Source organism: Garra rufa, chromosome 18, assembly GCF_049309525.1.
Source record: "Garra rufa chromosome 18, GarRuf1.0, whole genome shotgun sequence".
In the NCBI taxonomy this organism is placed as follows: domain Eukaryota; kingdom Metazoa; phylum Chordata; class Actinopteri; order Cypriniformes; family Cyprinidae; genus Garra; species Garra rufa.
Genome location: NC_133378.1, coordinates 14,401,019 through 14,420,897, shown reverse-complemented (window position 1 = coordinate 14,420,897; position 19,879 = coordinate 14,401,019). Strand labels below are relative to the sequence as shown.

Below are 19,879 nucleotides of genomic sequence, written 5' to 3'. Positions count from 1 at the left end.
CTTTGCTGGTTTATACTGGTCCTTTGCTGGTTTATGATGGCCCTTTGCTGGATTATGCTGGTCCTTTTCTGGTTTATGCTGGCCCTTTGCTGGTTTATGCTGGTCCTTTGCTGGTTTATGCTGGCCCTTTGCTGGTTTATGCTGGCCCTTTGCTGGTTTATGCTGGTCCTTTGCTGGATTATGCTGGTCCTTTGCTGGTTTATGCTGGTCCTTTGCTGGTTTATGCTGGCCCTTTGCTGGTTTATGCTGGCCCTTTGCTGGTTTATGCTGGTCCTTTGCTGGATTATGCTGGTCCTTTGCTGGTTTATGCTGGTCCTTTGCTGGTTTATGCTGGCCCTTTGCTGGTTTATGCTGGCCCTTTGCTGGTTTATGCTGGTCCTTTGCTGGATTATGCTGGTCCTTTGCTGGTTAATGCTGGCCCTTTGCTGGTTTATGCTGGTCCTTTGCTGGTTTATGCTGGTCCTTTGCTGGTTAATGTTGGTCCTTTGCTGGTTTATGCTGGTCATGTTGCAAAATCACCGTTTTCTCCTTGTCACACACCCAGACTTTTAAACTTCAACAATGAAAATGCAGTTTAAAAATATGACTTATCTGGTAGCTATTAATTTCTTCAAAATTGTTGTACACAGTTGTAAATCTGTGAATTGTGTTTTGCAATTTGTGAAACGTATTTTATGAATTTATATTCTTATTTTTTGCACGTGAGTTGGTTTTTGTGAATTTTTTTTTCTTTTCGTGCACGTGAATTGGGACACGCATGTGTGCATCGCGTCTTTTGCAAGCGGCAACCTCCTGCTCTCTCCATTGAAACCCTATGATTGAAACCAACATGGAAGTGGCTTAAACTGCAATTCATCGACTGGCCGCTAGAGACTGGCTGCAAAAGGGAGTCAGTCCCATGCATTGACTCCCCATGTTAAAATGCCCAAATTTACAGCAGACAAAACATGTTTACAGCCTGGTTCAAAAAGTGGTTTTAGACTATATAGCTAATCTCGCCCTTCATGTCAACTGTGAGGGGGGTGAATTTTTTTATAACTCATCCGTTTAAGTTATATTAAGCATTAAAGTTCAGCATAATTAAGGGCGTGGCCACTTGAGTGACAGGGGGATTGCCACTGCTGTCACCACTGGTGCGCTAAGTAGGCGTGGTTTCAGCACCCAGCTCCACCCACGTCCCGCCTTGTCCATTTTCTTTCTTTTTTTTTTTTTATTGCAGTAGAGAACATACAAAACGCCAATGCCAGGGGTAAGTACATTTGAGAGTACAAATACAGGTAACACAATCAGGGAAATATTATGAGAATCCCAGGTAAAAAAAAAGTGCACTAAAATACACTTTATTTAAGTATACTTAGTACACTTTTCAGTAATGTACTAAAAGTGCTCTATTTTCGCACACTAATTTTGTACTTATTGTACTAAAAAATAGTATTAAGTATATGTTAAGATAAACTTAATACCATCCAAGTGTACTCAACTGTGCTATTTTGAGACACCATGAAATTGAACTAAAATGTGCTTTTAACATACTATATCTGTATTTAAAAATATATATTTAGTTACAACTAGAAATACACTTGAACCCTACTTTTAAACATTTATAAATATATTTATGACTAATTTAAAGTATAACAATAATATATTAAAAGAATATACAAAGTGTGAAAAAATTGTGCTAAAATACAATTTAAGTACACTTAGTGCACTTCCCTAATGTACTTAAAGTGCTCTATTTTCGGGCACTGATTTTGTACTTAATATAAAAGTTATTCTTAAGTACTCCTTAAGATAAACTTAAGATCATCTAAGTGTACTCAACTGTGCTATTTTGAGACACCATGAAGATGAACTAAAACGTGCTTTTAACATACTATCTCAGCATTTCCAAAAATGTATTTTGTTACCACTTATAATACAATTGAAACATATTTCATAAACCTTTAAATATACTAATTATACATAAAAAATAAACTTACTGATTATTTAAAATACAATAATAATATATAACAAATGTATACAAAGCGTATTTATAATGTATTGCCCACATATTTTTATTAATAAAAAATACACTTATTAATTATTTAAAATACATGAATAATATATAAAAAATGTATACAAAGCGTATTTATAATGTATTGCCCACATATTTTTATTAATAAAAAATACACTTATTAATTATTTAAAATACATAAATAATATATAAAAAATTTATACAAAGCGTATTTATAATGTATTGCCCACATATTTTTATTAATAAAAAATACACTTATTAATTATTTAAAATACATGAATAATATATAAAAAATGTATACAAAGCGTATTTATAATGTATTGCCCACATATTTTTATTAATAAAAAATACACTTATTATTTAAAATACATAAATAATATATAAAAAATGTATACAAAGCGTATTTATAATGTATTGCCCAAATATTTTTATTAATAAAAAATACACTTGTTGATTATTTAAAATACATGAATAATATATAATAAATGTATACATAGCGTATTTATAATGTATTTTTTATTAATAAAAATATGTGGGCAAGACATTATAATTACGCTTTGTATAAATTTATTATATATAATTCATATATTTTAATTAATTATTAAGTGTATTATAATGAATAAAAATGTATGGGCAATACATTATAAATACCTTGTCACGAAACGTGTAGGAAAGCAAAAAATAACGTCTTCAATAAAAAGTCTTCAATAAATCCTCAGGCAGAGTAACAATAGACAGGAATGGCGGGAGAAGACGTGCACTCAACGAAGGAACATAGGTGTAACGCTTGTAGCCAGACAAAGAAACAAGGAAATCAAACAAACTTATAAAGGGGAGATAATTACAACAACAGGTGGTGGGGATCACACTAATGAGCAGGAAGACCAAAAAAGGGCATGGGAGAAACCAAACAGACAGTCCAATTGGGAAACACTGGGAAAAACCAAGACAAACAGTCCAAGGGCGTGACATACACTTTGTATACATTTATCATATATTATTCATGTATTTTAAATAATTAAGAAGTGTATTTTTTATTAATAAACATATGTGGGCAATACATTATAAATATGCTTTGTATACATTTATTATATATTATTCATGTATTTTAAATAATCAACAAGTGTATTTTTTTTGTAATAAAAATATGTGGGAAACACATTATAAATACGCCTTGCATACATTTGTTATATATTTATGAATTTTAAATAATCAACAAGTGTATTTTTTATTGATAAAAATATGTGGGCAATACATTATAAATACGCTTTGTATACATTTGTTATATATTATTCATGTATTTTAAATAATCAGTAAGTTTATTTTTTATGTATAATTAGTATATTTAAAGGTTTATGAAATATGTTTCAATTCTATTAGAAGTGGTAACAAAATAAATTTTTTGGAAATGCTGAGATAGTATGTTAAAAGCACATTTTAGTTAATCTTCATGCTGTCTCAAAATAGCACAGTTGAGTACACTTAGATGATTTTAAGTTTATCTTAAGAAGTACTTAAGAATAACTTTTAGTATATTGAGTACAAAATTAGTTGCCGAAAATAGAGCACTTTAAGTACATTAGGGAAGTGCACTAAGTGTACTTAAATTGTATTTTAGCACACTTTTTTCACAATTTGTATATTCTTTTAATATATTATTGCTATACTTTAAATTAGTCATAAATATATTTATAAATGTTCAAAAGTAGGGTTCAAGTGTATTTCTAGTTGTAACTAAATATATATATTTTTAAATACAGATATAGTATGTTAAAAGCACATTTTAGTTCAATTTCATGGTGTCTCAAAATAGCACAGTTGAGTACACTTAGATGGTATTAATTTTATCTTAACATATACTCAATACTATTTTTTAGTACAATAAGTACAAAATTAGTGCGCGAAAATAGAGCACTTTAAGTACATTAGAGAAGTGCACTAAGTGTACTTAAATTGTATTTTAGCACATTTTTTTCACAATTTGTATATTCTTTTAATATATTATTGTTATACATTAAATTAGTCATAAATATATTTATAAATGTTTAAAATGAGGGTTCAAGTGTATTTCTAGTTGTAACTAAATCTGTTTTTTTAAATACAGATATAGTATGTTAAAAGCACATTTTAGTTCAATTTCATGGTGTCTCAAAATAGCACAGTTGAGTACACTTAGATGGTATTAAGTTTATCTTAAAATATACTTAATACTATTTTTTAGTACAATAAGTACAAAATTAGTGCGCGAAAATAGAGCACTTTTAGTACATTACTGAAAAGTGTACTAAGTATACTTAAATAAAGTGTATTTTAGTGCACTTTTTTTTAACCTGGGAGAATTACCACACTCAAAATCAGTTTAAGTGTTAGTGCTAATAATGCATTCATATTAGGTGTACTTTAGTACAACTTTTGAGAAAATGTACTTCTACTACAATACATTACTAATAGATTTTTAATAAAATCAATTTAATATAACTTAAAATTACCACACTCAAAATCAATTTAAGTGTTAAGGCTTATAGTGCATTCATATTAAGTGTACTTAAGTACAATTTTTGGGGAAATGTACTTCTACTACAATACATTACTAATAGATTTTTAATAAAATCAATTTAATGTAACTTAAAATTACCACACTCAAAATCATTTAAGTGTTAATGCTTATAGTGCATTCATATTAAGTGTACTTAAGTACAATTTTTGGGGAAATGTACTTCTACTACAATACATTACTAATAGATTTTTAATAAAATCAATTTAATGTAACTTAAAATTACCACACTCAAAATCATTTAAGTGTTAATGCTTATAGTGCATTCATATTAAGTGTACTTAAGTACAACTTTTGAGAAAATCTACTTCTACTACAATACATTACTAATAGATTTTTAATAAAATCAATTTAATGTAAACTTAAAATTACCACACTCAAAATCATTTTAGGTGTTAGTGCTAATAATGCATTCATATTAAGTGTACTTAAGTACAACTTTTGAGAAAATATATTTCTACTACAATACATTACTAATAGATTTTTTATATATTAACTTATTTTAAACTTAGGATTAGTATGTAAACAGTCTACTAATAATCAACTAATGTTTAAAGCATTTAAAGCACACTTTTGAAAAACACACTAATACAACTCTTTTGCATGTTTTTTCTGTAGTATACTTTATTTTAGTACACTAAAAATTTATTTAAGTATTACTGGTATTTAGTATACTTTTTTCAAGTGTACTTAAGTCCTACTGAAGTATAAACATACTTTTAATTAGTGTATTCATAGTGTATAAACATCACACTTTTTTTAACACAAAAAAATAACAATGTACTAAAAATGTATTTGCGGGTATTTAAGTGTATTTTCATTGCATTTAAGTATATTTTTTTTTCACCTGGGATGACATAAAGCCACAGTTTTAAGGGCTTTGGAATTGCTGGATGTAAGAAGAATATCAAGGTAGGATTTAAGGTCCTTACAGAAAACAGGAAAGTAGTGCTTAGTACTTTGCCATTTACATTTGTGTAAAAAAAATTGGCAAGAAAAATAAATAAGTTTGTCAAATAATATTGGTCCTTGTCTTCTTTAGAAAAGCTATGACAGCCAAATAAAACATCTTTATACAACAAAACAAAACTCTGTGAAGTAAAAGAACGTACAAAAAAACAAAAATCCTTCCAAAATAAATTCCAAAAGAGATGGGACATAGATTCATCTACATCCCCACAAAATGAGCATAAAGAATCAGTATCTGGAAACATTTTTTTTCAAATAAAGCTTAACGGGGTAAAAGAGATGAAGTAATTTATAAGAAACATCCTTTAACTTATTAGTTATTAAATACTTGGATGACAGGGTCCACACTTTTTTCCATGGAATGTTTTCGTATAAGCCATTCCAGTGGGACACAACATGTGGAAGAGAAGTTATCTCATCTTGAAACAATTGTCTTATTCTTTTGTTTCGACCAGAAGAGGTAGATAAAAAGCAAATTTTCCCAGCCACTGTATCAAAAGGATGAATCATTGACAAAGAAGACTGGGGTCTTTCAGAGTTCTTAAGAAGAGTTATGACCCCAGAAGGAATGGCATCCATTACAATAGCAAATTCTCGAGGAGTTACAGGAATACCATATTTATTTAAAAACTCTGAATAAGAATATAAGTACCCATCAGTGTTTAAAGGTCCCATATTGTACACATTTCAGGAGGTTTATTTTAGTTGTTGATGTCCTTAAGAATATATATTTGCGGTATAAGTGCCAAAATCCATCTCAATATATTTTTACAGCTCCTTTTTTAGGAGCTCTGTCAAAAACAGGTCGATTTTGGCCCATCTAATTAATATTCATGAGCCTCTCTTCTGATTGGCCTGTTGTTTTCTGAGTGATGCACAGCCAGGCCAACCACAGGTAACTACGGCATGTATGCTGTAAGCCAGCTCAGAGCAATAGAGAGAGCCTAGCCTGCTGATACTCAACAGGATATTTCAGAATGATCATTAATGTTTTTTATTTTTCAAACACTGAATGCATTAAGCTACAAAACTGTTGCTTCAGTAAAGCCCCTTTCACAATGCGCGCTGATTCTGGAAAATTACGGGAACGAGCGCTGTGTGAACAAAAGCCAGAATCATAAAGGCAGTGTTGTAGTGATGATGCACGTTACCCTGCGACTCTTCACGACGAAAAAATACGTGCAAAGTGGAATGAAGCAGCGATCGGGCAGAGCCAGCTCCTCACTATCAGCGCTGAAGCACAGTTTGTTCAGGTTAGTTTCAGTTTAGTGAATCGTACGCGTCGCATTACATCTCACATCCAAACGTCACATGTCTTTATGGGTTGTGTGTAAATCATACACAGATTCCGGAAAACAACTGTGAATGAACCAAATCAAACAACTCCGGAACAAATCATGGGAAACATTATCCGTGTATTTACCGGAATCGCTGTGTGAAAGAGGCTGAAGTTGACGTGCCTCTGGTCTCTTATATTAACGTTGTTCTGAAGCCTGTGCAATGATGTTGTTTCCTGACATCCATGGACTGAACAGGGTTTTCTCGACTTGTTTTCGTGTTGTTGTTGCTCAACAATGGAATGGATGCGTTGTTGTCTGGGTTTGACAAAAGGAGGGTGGGATGTGATTGGTGCCCGGGGTGGTGACTGAAGGCGGTGACTGAGTAGATCGGACGTCACATCGTTACGGAAGTCACAGCGGCTCGTGAAAACGAACAGCTACTTTAAGCAGGCTGTGTGCAGTTTACTGTGGATTGACTGCTTTGAAACTCATATGGTAGTTACATAGCCCCTAGACCTCGGTTATCATGAAAAAAGCCAGGAAATTTCGATTTTGACAATATGGGACCTTTAACAACTGAGAAACTAAAATAATATCATTATTGACCCAGTTTGGGGAAAATAAAGATTTATTTTTATAAAGAATATCACCATTATTCCAAATAAAGTAACTGTGAGGACTAAAGTTATGTTTATAAATTAGATGCCATGCCAATAGTGCTTGTTTATGAAAATCTGATCATTTCAGGGGGCCTTGTCCATTTTCGATTATCCTGGAGTGACGCGCGATGACGCGATTCCAAGATGGCGACGGGCTTCAAAATCGCTCTTCAGAAACCTACGGATGACGTCACGGACACTACGTCCTTATTTTTTACAGTCTATGGTCTTTTGCGTGAATTATTAATGAGCCTAATCTGCTTCCATGTGATTCACGTACATTACATTGTGTTTTGACGAATAACTGAATTCACGCCTTTACTGGTGTCTCTTGATAGGGGTGTGCGATATATATCGTCTTATAATGTTGTTGTTTTAACGATGTGGGATTTCACATTATCCTGTATAACGCAAAAAAAACCAAAAACAAACAAACAAAACACCTAACTGACAGAGTGCACGAATACATTAACGTTATGTGATGAAGAGTAGACTAACGTTAGTTACACGTTAAAGTAAATTTACAGTGCGTTTTTTCACTGCATGATAAAGTCTATTAAACTGCATTTAGAATGACCACTTATGATACGGGGGTAGAAAAAAATATGAATATAATATATATATATGTCATTTCATAATCAGTATCACACGAAGAGTGCCGCGTTTTCCGCCAAAAAGCAGCATGATTACATGATATTCATATGAAATCATATAAATTTGTATTATTAGAAAATGTGAAAAAAACAATCCAAAGAGTAGGCTACATCTGTGCCTCAAACTAGATGTGTATACACTACCAGCCAAAAGTTTTTGAACAGTAAGATTTGTAATGTTTTTAAAAAAGTCTGTTCTGCTCATCAAGCCTGCATTTATTTGATCCAAAATATATAGCTAAAGCAGTAATATTGTGAAATGTTTTTACTATTTGAAACAACTGCTTTATATTTGAATATATTTTAAATTGTAATTTATTCCTGTGATCAAAGCTGAATTTTCAGCATCATTACTCATCTTCAGTGTCACATGATCCTTCAGAAATCATTCTTATATGGTGATTTGCTGCTCAAAAAACACCTCTTATTATTATTATTATTATTAATAGCAATATTTAAAACAGTTCAGAATTTTTGTTAGGCTTCTTTGATGAATATAAAGATCCAAAGATCAGCATTTATCTGAAATAAAAAGCTTTTGTAACATTATACACTATGCCATTCAAAATCTTGGAGTATATGCTTTTATTATATAGTTTATTTATTTTATTATATAATTATATATATATATATATATATATATATATATATAGATATAGATAGATAGATAGTAGTCGACATTTGAAGTTGTTTAAAAAAGTTAATCAAAGTTGTCCTAGGACAAGAACAGGTATTGTTTTGATTTTAGACAGTTTGTTTTTTGGAAAATAAATTATAGAAATTAATATTTTCATTTAGCAAGGATGTTTTAAATTGCTCAAAAGTGATGATAAAGACATTTATGTTACAAAAGATTTCTATTTCAGATAAATGCTGTTCTTCTGAATTTTAGAAAAAAAAAATCTACTCAGCTGTTTTCAACATAATAATGATAATGAATGTTTTTGAGCAGCAAACCAAAATATTAGAATAATTTCGGAAGTATCATGTGACTGTAATGATGCTAAAAATTCAGCTTTGATCACAGGAATAAATTACATTATAAACTGGACAACCTCTTTTACTCAGAACTGCGTAATCAATCCGATATAATAAAAGTTTAATACTGCCTTTTAAGATGGCAACATCTACCAAATAAATAAATAATTGCAGCTGTTTTTAACTCTGTTAAAGAACTGATTTTATTAATCCATCCATATCTGCATATGATGGTCACAGCTTGTGCGCCGCAAAAGATATTAAATGAATAGTAGCAATATTATCAACAGGAGGCTGCTTGGTTTGAAAGTGTCTTATGTGTGAGCACCACTTCAACAGACAAGGCTTTTCTGCCTGCAAAATTTCACAATGTCACCGCACCTTTAGGAGTTATATATTATAAAGGTCAACAGAAATCCAGCACTTCTGTCAACAGAGTCATTGAACAAACAACTTTACTGGATTTGTGCCATCAGAAGTCCGTCAGAAGCGTCTGTTGAAAAGTGTGGGGCGGACAAAGCCCAGCTTTATTTTATTCTCCAAAACATCTCAGCCAGAAAATAGTCTCTCTACAGCCTCAGGTACATCTCATTACTCACATCAGGCATACGGATCATTCGCATTTCCATGAATACACTATAAAATACTGAGCAGTATGTTACGTCAACAAGACATAAGAAATACTTTAATACATTATGGATTCAATAAAATGAATTGTACAGAATTTACACACTCCTATTTGATTTTTACTGGTCATAACAGAGTAAGACAATCCGTGTTGGAAGCTAATCGTGAAAGAAAAACTAAGAAGAAACGTAAAATTAAGTTAAATCCTGTTTGACACGGCGGCAACCAAACAAGACAAAGCAGAGAGGACGAACAGAAATAACAGTTATCAACCCATTAGCCATGGCAGTGCACTGGACAACATCAGCTTCAGAATTCAATGAGCCCTGGGTTCGAGAAGGTTATTAACATGTACCCATTGTACCCACGATGCACCTCTTCCTCAAGGCTCACGCATGCTGCTGGTAACACATACAGACGCCTTGGAAACGTAGCTCCATCCAGCCCTTCCAGATCACATTAAATAAATGTCCGTCTCTGTCTCTCCAGGACTATGGGCTTCCTGCAGTCCTCAGTCGTAGTGTAACGCCGTGTAGAAGATTATCCAGACCACCTGGAAACAAACACAGCATTATTAGAAACTTCACATGATTGGAGAATGACAACGTTAGAAATAGACCTGAATCAATCCCAACACCAGCACACTGACAAACTTGTATTAGTTCACTTAAAATTAACTAATATTTATTATTGTATATTTATTATAACAAAAAACAGATCTGATACTGAATCACATTTCAACTGACGATTTGCAGGGATAGTTCACCCAAAAATTAAAAAAAAAAAAAAAAAATTTATAAAAGCAGATGTTTATCTGCTTACCCCCAGGGCATCCAAGATGTAGGTGGCTTTGTTTCTTCAGTAGAACACAAACTAAGATTTTAAACTCAAACCGTTGCAGTCTGTCAGTCAATGGGCACCAAATCTTTTAAGAGTAAAGAAAACATACACAGACAAAACCAAAAGAAGCCCTGCGGCTCGTGGCGAGACACTGATTTATGATTTATTTATGATTTATGATTTAATGATTTATATCATTATTTACTAGAGTTGGGGCACTCGGACTTGTACTCGAGTACAATTTTTAGCAGACTCGGATGCATTTTGACTCCAACTCGAGCTTTTCGGACTTGGGAATTATTGCAGAGTCCAGGGACAGTTGACGGAAATTTTCCTGACTCGATGCATTATTACGAAAGTGACATTCAGAATTTGCGCATGTTTAAAAGTCTTGCCAGAACTCAAAAGCCTGCTGGTTTCTTTGCATACATGCAAATGCTGAATTAAGTTTTCTTTTGCATGTTATTGCTACACACTTACACGAAAAGTAATGTCAAAATGCACCGTCTTGGAGAGTATTCATGGAAATGCAGTCGGTTTTGTCTTGAGTGAATTTGAACAATTGAGAGACATACAGATGTGTCAAAATATATGATGTGCATCCGGTCTTAAAGGATAACTATTGCCAAAATGCAACCTGGGCTGTTTTTTTTTTTACTGTAAACGAGACAAACTTATATCTAAAAGCATAATTACGACAAACGAGCCGTTTTTGAGATTGACCGTGATTCGTTTTGTGGTCAATGGCCGGTGAATGGGAGTACTAGGGGCATAACTTTGAGCGCATCAAAATCGATATTTTTACAACACTAAGAAGACTCGACACACCATGAAAATTTGCTCGAAGTATCGCCTGGGTCTCTACACATGAACTCCAGCATTGAGAACATTGTTTGTGTACACAGAGTTTACTAAAAAGAAAGGTTTTGAACAACTCACTTTCACTGTTTGGGTTTCCGCTCGCGGCCGTCTTGCCAGTCAAGAAGTGTCGATCTCCGAATGCGAGGAGAGTAAAGATGGATAGCTCCTAAAGCATATTTCCATATAAATGCACGGCTAATTCATTGTTTTGTCGCAAGTGAAAATCAATATGAACCTTCTAGTTGTAAAACGAGCCTCATTTAAACCTAATATTTCATCCTATGGAGTCCATTCATTCGCATTCGGAGATAGACACCTCTTGACTGGCAAGACGGCCGCGAGCGGAAACGCAAACAGTGAAAGTGAGTTGTTCAAAACCTTTCTTTTTAGTAAACTCTGTGTACACAAACAATGTTCTCAATGCTGGAGTTCATGTGTAGAGACCCAGGCGATACTTCGAGCAAAGTTTCATGGTGTGTCGAGCCTTCTTAGTGTTGTAAAAATATCGATTTTGATGCGCTCAAAGTTATGCCCCTAGTACTCCCATTCACCGGCCATTGACCACAAAACCAAATCACGCTCAATCTCAAAAACGGCTTGTTTGTCGTAATTATGCTTTTAGATATAAGTTTGTCTTGTTTACAGTAAAAAAAAAAAAAAAAAAAAAACAGCCCAGGTTGCATTCTGGCAATAGTTATCCTTTAAAGCGACAGCAGACTGCATCATATTACATTTAACTATTTTATCTCACAATTTAGACATTTTTAATATGTTGTGTTTCGGACTTAACTCAATTTAACTCAACAGTAGTGAGTTTGTCAGTTCTGAAGGGAAAAATGGCAGAAGTGTGGGATATAAACTCACGATTTTGAGCTGAGGGGAAAAGGGAGAATGTCTTTTCTTATCAGAATCGCGAGATATAATTTCAGAATTGGGAAAATAAAGTCAGAATTTTAAAATATAATCTCAATTGACTTTTTTTTTTACTCTTTTATTCCATGGCATCCATAAACTGCTACTTAAAAACTGTCATTAACCCTCACAGCCTCATTTTCCAACCAATATTTTTTTAAATGCCATCTATCCTGTCTAAGGTCTAACCATCCGTCATATAAAACCCAAAACACAGCCACAATCAGAGATAAGAGGTGCATTTTCTGCTCCTCAGGTCTCATTCACTAAGCTTCCTACCCACCCCACTGAATTTATATATTTACTATATAACAACAAATAAAGTCAAGTCCTATAATTTTTCACATTCTAAAAGCTGTTTCACTCTGAAATATGTCACAGTAAATCAAGTCAGCTATAACTTCTGTTACATGACTTTAAGTTTGCTGAGCAGGACACTGATTATGAGATGGTGTGAAATCAAAAATATAAATGGCAATATGCAATAGAGGTTTGCTTTTGTTACATCTAAATTGTCATTGCCTTATTCTAGTTGTAAAGGTTAAAACAAGGTTAAGATACTGACAAACAGTAGTGTTTAGTTAAACTCTGACTCGACTCGGACTCAACTTAGGTGGACTCGAACCCAACACTATTTACCTTTGATCCATCGCAACATTCAACTGTATTGAGCAGGACAGTGGAACTATACCTCAATGTATCGTCACGAGCCGCAGGGTTTAATTTGGTTTTGTCTGTGTATGTTTTTTTTACTCTTAAAGATTTGGTGCCCATTGACTGCCATTATATGACTGACAGACTGCAACGGTTAAAAATCTTTGTTTGTGTTCTACCGAAGAAACAAAGTCACCCTGGGGGTAAGCAGATAAACATCAAACATTTTCATTTTTGGGTGAACTATCCCTTTAAGTCTACCTAATTTTGTCCTACCAAGCAAAATTAACCGTATTCATATTAATAAGCATTTATGACAGTGCTTACCGCACTCCTCGTGTACACTTACTGTTCGAAAGTTTGGGGTCAGTAAGATTAAAATAATAATAATATTTTTATTCAACCAGGACACATTAAATTGATCAAAAGTGGCAATAAAGACTTTTTAGTTACAAAAGATTATTTTAAATAATTGCTGTTCTTGTGAACTTTCTATTCATCAAATGTACCATGATTTCCACAAAATATTAAGAAGTTTTAGAAAATATGTTTTCTGAGCAGCACATCAGCATATTAGAATGGTTTCTGAAGGATCATGTGACGCTGAAGACTGGAGTAATGATGCTGAAAATTTAGCTTTGATCACAGGAATAAACTACATTTTACTCATATATTCATATATTAAAATAGAAAACTGTTATTGTACATTTTAACAATTCATTATATTACTCTTATTACTGTTTTTTTTATGCAGCTTTGGTGAATAAATTTAAAACAATCAAACCCAAACTTTCATGTAGTAGTGTATAATGAAATTATAAAAAAGTAAAAATAAGAAATTATTTCATTTCAATGCTAATAGTTTGTAATTCCAATTATACACTACCAGTCAAAAGTTTTTTTAATGTTTTTAAAAGAAGTCTCTTCTGCTCAGCCTTTATTTATTATTATGTGATCCAAAGCAAAAACAGTAACGTTGTGAAATATTTGTAGTATTTAAAATAACTGTTTTCTATTTGAAAATATTTTAAAATGTAATTTATTCCTGTGATCAAACCTACATTTTCAGCATCATTACTCCAGTCTTCAGTGTCACATGATTCTTCAGAAACCATTATAATATTCTAATTTGCTGCTCAAGAAACATTTATTATTATTATTATTATTATTATTATTATTATCATCAATATTTAAAACGGATCAATACATTTTATTCAGGATTCTTTGATGAATAGAAAGATCCAAAGATCAGCATTTGCCTGAAATAAAAAGCTTTTGTAACATTATACACTACATCATTCAAAAACTTGGAAATTAAAAAAAGTAAATTTTATTTAGCTTTATATGCTTTAAAATGATCAAAAGTGATGATAAAGGCATTTATAATGTTACAAAAGATAAATGCTGTTCTTCTGAACTTTCTATTCATCAAAGAAACCTGAAAAAATTCTACTCAGCTTTTTTCAACATAATAATAATAATAATAAATGTTTTTTGAGTTTCTTAAGTGACACTGAAGACTGGAGGAATGATGCTAAAACTTCAGCTTTGAAATCACAGGAATAAATTACATTTTAAAATATTGTTTTAAATACTAAAAATATTTAAATTTTACTGTTTTTGCTGTACTTTGGATCAAATAAATGTAGGCTTGGTGAGCAGAAGAGTCTTCTTTAAAAAACAATAAAAGTCTTACTGTTCAAAAACTTTTGACTAGTAGTGTATTTACTCCATTTTTTCCCCCCTAAAGTTTATACTCTGTCATTGTTAAATAAATAAATATATAAACAAACAAGAATCCGCTATTTTGAGTGATTCTACAAAGCATCAGTTCAAACAGGTTTAACAGGAAAAAGCCAAAATGTATCTACCAAAAACAAAGCGAATGAAGTCATGAAGCCTTCTTTGGTGAGCTCCCATGTTCCTCCGTACTCCTCCTCATCCACCTGCTGGAAACTACTGAAGTACAAGTACAGGACTCCTGCGTTGATGATACAGAATCTGCAGGAAACAAACACCGGCGATCATAAATCACGGATGATGACTTTATGATTTCATGATGATCAGGTCGAGGACTTGGCTATACTCACATGGCTATTCCCAGAAACCCTTTCAGAGGTGCGACACCCCATATTACGCCCAATATGACAGCGATGATTTGCCGGAACCAGTAGACGACATCTAAAAACTCATCCTGCAATCAATAAAACAACAATATGCATAACTAATGTATGAAAGAGCATAACAAAAAAGCATGCATATATATATATGTGACCCTGGACCACAAAACCAGTCTTAAAGGAGTAGTTCACTTTCAGAACAAAAATGTACAGATGATGTACTCAGTCATCCAAGATGTTCATGTCTTTCTTTCTTCAGTTGTAAGGAAATTGTGTTTTTTGAGGAAAAAAACCCTCCATATAATGGACTTCTATGAATTTGAACTTCCACGATGCAGCTTTAAATGGCTCTAAATGATCACAGCAGAGAAAGAAGAGTCTTATCTAGTGAAACGATGGGTTATTTTCTAAAAAAAAAAAAAAAAATTCCAATTTATATACTTTTTAACCTCAAATGCTTGTCTTGTCTAGCTCAGCAAGACGAGTGCCTGAGATTAAAAACTATATAAGTTGTATATATAAAAATAACCAATCGTTTTGCTAGATAAGACCCTTCTTCCTCGGCTGGGATCATTTAGAGTCCTTTGAAGCTGCATTTTGGAAGTTTAAACTCGGGGGCACCATAGAAGTCCATTATATGGAGAGAAATCCTAAATTTTATTTATTTATTTATTTTTTTTCAAAAAAAAACACCATTTCTTTTTAACAGAAGAAAGACATGAACATCTTGGATGACTGAGTACATTGTAAATCCTTGTTCTGAACGTAAACTACTCCTTTAAGTAGAACGGGTCTATTTGTTGGGTCAAAATGATCGATTTTTCTTGTATGCCAAAAATCATTAGGATATTAAGTAAAGATCCTGTTCCATGAAGATATTTTGTAAATTTCCTACCGCAAATATATTAAAACATAATTTGTGATTAGTAATATGCATTGCTAAGAACTTAATTTGGACAACTTTAAAGGCTATTTTCTCAGATTTCATATTTTTTAATAGTTGTATCTCGGCCAGATACTATCCTAATAAATCAATCATCAATGGAAAGCTTATTTGTTCAGCGTTTAGATAATGTAAACATCTCGATTTCCAAAAATCTACCATTATGACTGGTTTTGTGGCCCAGGGTCAAATATTTATGCTAATAAACGGGGAGCAGCACATGCCAGTAGTAATCCGTTAAAGAGCCCAATCAATCCCTAAACAGGACACCTAAACCCCTGAACCCTAAATAGTGAACATCACAACTCAACATTCACACATACACACATCTGCATCTGTTAAAACACACTATAATACATACATATCGTAAATACATGACTACAGACTGAGACAAGAGTGTAAAGCAGACCTTCTCGTCCCACACTGCTTTACAGCTGATGGCTTTGCTCCATGTGGACTGCTTTAGTCCTCCGTTAGCCACATGAACATCCTCTTTCCGCTTCGAGCTGCTCGTCATGATGTTCCGTCTCTGCACACACGATAAAACAGTCAATCCGATGTTTGAAGACTTGATCGGGATTGTAAAACCTTCTGCAAACGGTCAGATTTGCTGCTTCTCGCCCCACATTGACACAGCTCGGGGAACTGGCTCTGCGCATGCGCGGCGAAGTCATGACCTTGCCATAGCATCCAATAAGCGAATGCGACGTCTACTCGGTCAGCCAATCAGAGCGCAGAACGGGTCTCGGACGCATGCGTCCAGCCACTTGCGCCCTCCACAGGAAAGCGATGATTACTGCAGTATCACAGAGTGTTAGTAAATGAATTACATGAATGAGTTTAGCTTCATTTGCATATAGTTGAAGTCAAAAGTTTATATAAACATTGCAGAATGTATAAAATGGTAATTATTTTACCAAAATAAGAGGGATCATACAAGATGCATGTTGTTTTGTATTTAGTACTGACCTGAATAATATATTTCACATAAGAAGGCGTTTACAAATAGTTGAAGTTATAAAATGACCCTGTTCAAAAGTTTACATATGTTTGATTCTTAATACTGAATGATAGTTGTTTATAAGTCCCTTGTTAAACAGTTAAACTGCCTGCTGTTCTTCAGAAAAATCCTTTAGATCCCACAAATTCTTTGGGTTTTCAGCATTTTTGTGTTTTTGAACCCTTTCCAACAATGACTGTATGATTCTGAGATCCATCTTTTCACACTGAGGACAACTGAGGGACTCATATGCAACTATTACAGAAGGTTCAAACACTCACTGATGCTCCAGAAGGGAAGAAATATGATATTTAGGCAAAATAATTAATTTTGTTCAAAAGTTTTCACCCCCGGCTCTTAATGCATTGTTTTCCTTCTGGAGCATCAGCGAGCGTTTGTACCTTCTGTAATAGTTGCATTTGAGTCCCTCAGTTGTCCTTAGTGTGGAAAGATGGATCTCAAAATCATACAGTTATTGTTGAAAAGGGTTCAAATACACAAAAATGCTAAAAAACCAAAGAATTTGTGGGACCTGAAGGATTTTCTGGAGACCAGCAGTTCAGGACAAACAAGGGACTCATGAACAACTATCACTAAACTAAAAAAAACACAGCTGTGGATCATTCAGGAAACAACACAGTATTAAGAATCAAGAACGGTGTCATTTTAATAAATGCAACTATTATTTTCTCTGATGAACTATAAACATCTTTTATGAGAAATATATTATTCAGGTCAGTACTAAATAAAAAATAACATGCATTTTGTATGACCCCTCTAATTTTGCTAAAACAATTAACATTTTGCAAATTCTGCAAGGTGTATGCAAACTCTTGACATCAAATGTATTTTATTTATTTTATTACTAAGTAAAATGTGCATTGTATTTACAAGAACTCGGGGCGAATATCAGGAATCGTTATTTTATTTTATTCATTCATTTATTAATTTTTTTCAAGTAAAGTTTCCAGTGTGGGCCTAAATAGTGGCAGATAAAGCTTATGTGAGGCGACAGGCTTTAAAGTTGTGTCCTAAATATTTTTTAATATGCAGAAAATTTTATAAAAAGCAACAAGTGGATTCTGAAGGCAGTGCTATATTGTGAATATGGTATTAATCACAAGTATTGGTGACTCGCACTCAATTAATGTGACCGCTATATGTAACCCTAATTGAAATGGTCAATCGTGGTCGCAAGGGGGCGCTAGAGGGTCCGATGAGAGTTTGACAGAATTTTAGAAAATGTATTTTATTTTGACTGATAAAATAAATAAATAAATAAATAATTCAAAACATCTAGCAGAGAATTTGTGAGCCAGGACCACAAAACCAGTCTCAAGTAGCACGGGTATGGGTCCATTTATGTTCCATAAAGACATTTTGTAAATTTTCTACTGTAAATATATCAAAACTTATTTTTTAATTATAATATGCATTGCTAAGAACTTAATTTGGACAACTTTAAAAGCGATTTTCTCAATATTTTAGATTGCAGATTTTCAAATAATTGTATCTCAGCCAAATATTGTCCTATCCTAACAAACCATACATCAATGGAAAGCTTATGACTCTTATGACTGGTTTTGTAGTTCAGGGTCACTTTTGTCATTCTGCTTTCTAAATACTGACCGGAAAACCTTTTTAAAGACTTTTATTATTAACTATTATTATAATATATTAAATCACAATTATTTGATTGCTTGACATTTCTTCTTTAAAAGCAAGCTACAGTGAAATGCACTTAAGAAACACATTTGAATTAAACAACAGCGTTTCTCGTCAGGTTATGTAACATTACTTTATAGGAAAAAAAATATTTTAAAAGTAAATATTTGTACATTCTTGATTATAAAGCCTCTGCTAAATGAATAAATGTAAACGTGAATATTTTCAAGTATTTAAATAATTTGCTTAATTACAGACAATATAAAAGCCAGTATTACAGACAACAAAGCTGTCTTTACAATAGCACGCATACTATCCCTTACCGGAAATAAGTATACTTCAAGTTTATTTTATTAAGTATACTAGAGTTCGGGTATATTTTTAAGTATGCTGTATATAGTAAGTATACAAATATCAGTGTACTAGTAGTATACTTGAAAAAAATAGTGTACTATTTCAATACTTCTTGGGACTAAATTAGCCCACTTTCTAGTATATAAAAGTACACTTCTAAGTATAACAGTAGTAAACTTTAAGTACACTAGTTTACATCTATGTTTTTACTGCAAGTATACTAAAAGTGAACTTATAGGTATACTGATAGTTTACTAATTAAACACTTTTTTATGCATATTTAGTACACTTTGAAGTATAGTCTCAGTAAACTACTAGTTTAGTGGTTTTATACTGCAAATATACTCGTAAGCTTTAACTTTACATCATGCTTTAAGTATACTACTACGTCCCTATTATTTATTATTAATTTTTCATTTGTAGCCTATATATTTTGTTATATGAATTTCTAAACATACAAAACATCAAAAGAAAGAGCAGGGTATCTGCTTGTAAACAAAAACTTTTTTTTTCTAGCTTTATGCATTCTTTTTTACAAACACTTGAATGTTTCATAAATAAAAAATAAACAACATTTTGAACAAAAAGCTAAAAAAAGACTATGATAATCCAAACGCAGATGGAGTTGATCAACACCCCAAAGCTTGACAGTCATTATTTCCTCTTCACGGGTCGACATTTTATTCCATAACGTTACACAGTTTTCCATATCTATGGTTTTGATGCTGTTTTATGTCTGGCAATTGTGTTAGATTACATGTGGAAACATCTGTTGTTTCGGTTTCTTCTTCACTTC

At 32.7% G+C, this 19,879-nt stretch overlaps 1 protein-coding gene across 1 annotated transcript; it reads right to left on the bottom strand.

The window, feature by feature from the left end:
• Positions 1–9,279: 9,279 nt before the first annotated feature.
• Positions 9,280–16,714, bottom strand: rab5if (RAB5 interacting factor). Its single transcript, XM_073823565.1, has 5 exons — positions 16,474–16,714; positions 15,092–15,195; positions 14,873–15,002; positions 9,624–10,287; positions 9,280–9,488 (listed from the first exon to the last, which is right to left on the bottom strand). The coding sequence occupies exons 1-4, from the start codon at positions 16,579–16,581 to the stop codon at positions 10,246–10,248; spliced, it is 384 nt and encodes a 127-aa protein (XP_073679666.1). The 5' UTR covers positions 16,582–16,714; the 3' UTR covers positions 9,280–9,488; positions 9,624–10,245.
• Positions 16,715–19,879: the final 3,165 nt, after the last annotated feature.

Bases quoted from the DNA above. Each gene is read 5' to 3' on its own strand.
- rab5if (XM_073823565.1), bottom strand. From the start codon at position 16,581: ATGACGAGCAGCTCGAAGCGGAAAGAGGATGTTCATGTGGCTAACGGA. The intron at 15,196-16,473 runs GTCTGCTTTACA...TATTGATTGCAG, and splicing joins AAGCAGTGTGGGACGAGAAG to GATGAGTTTTTAGATGTCGT. The intron at 10,288-14,872 runs GTAGATACATTT...GTTTGTTTCCAG, and splicing joins CTTCATTCGCTTTGTTTTTG to GTGGTCTGGATAATCTTCTA.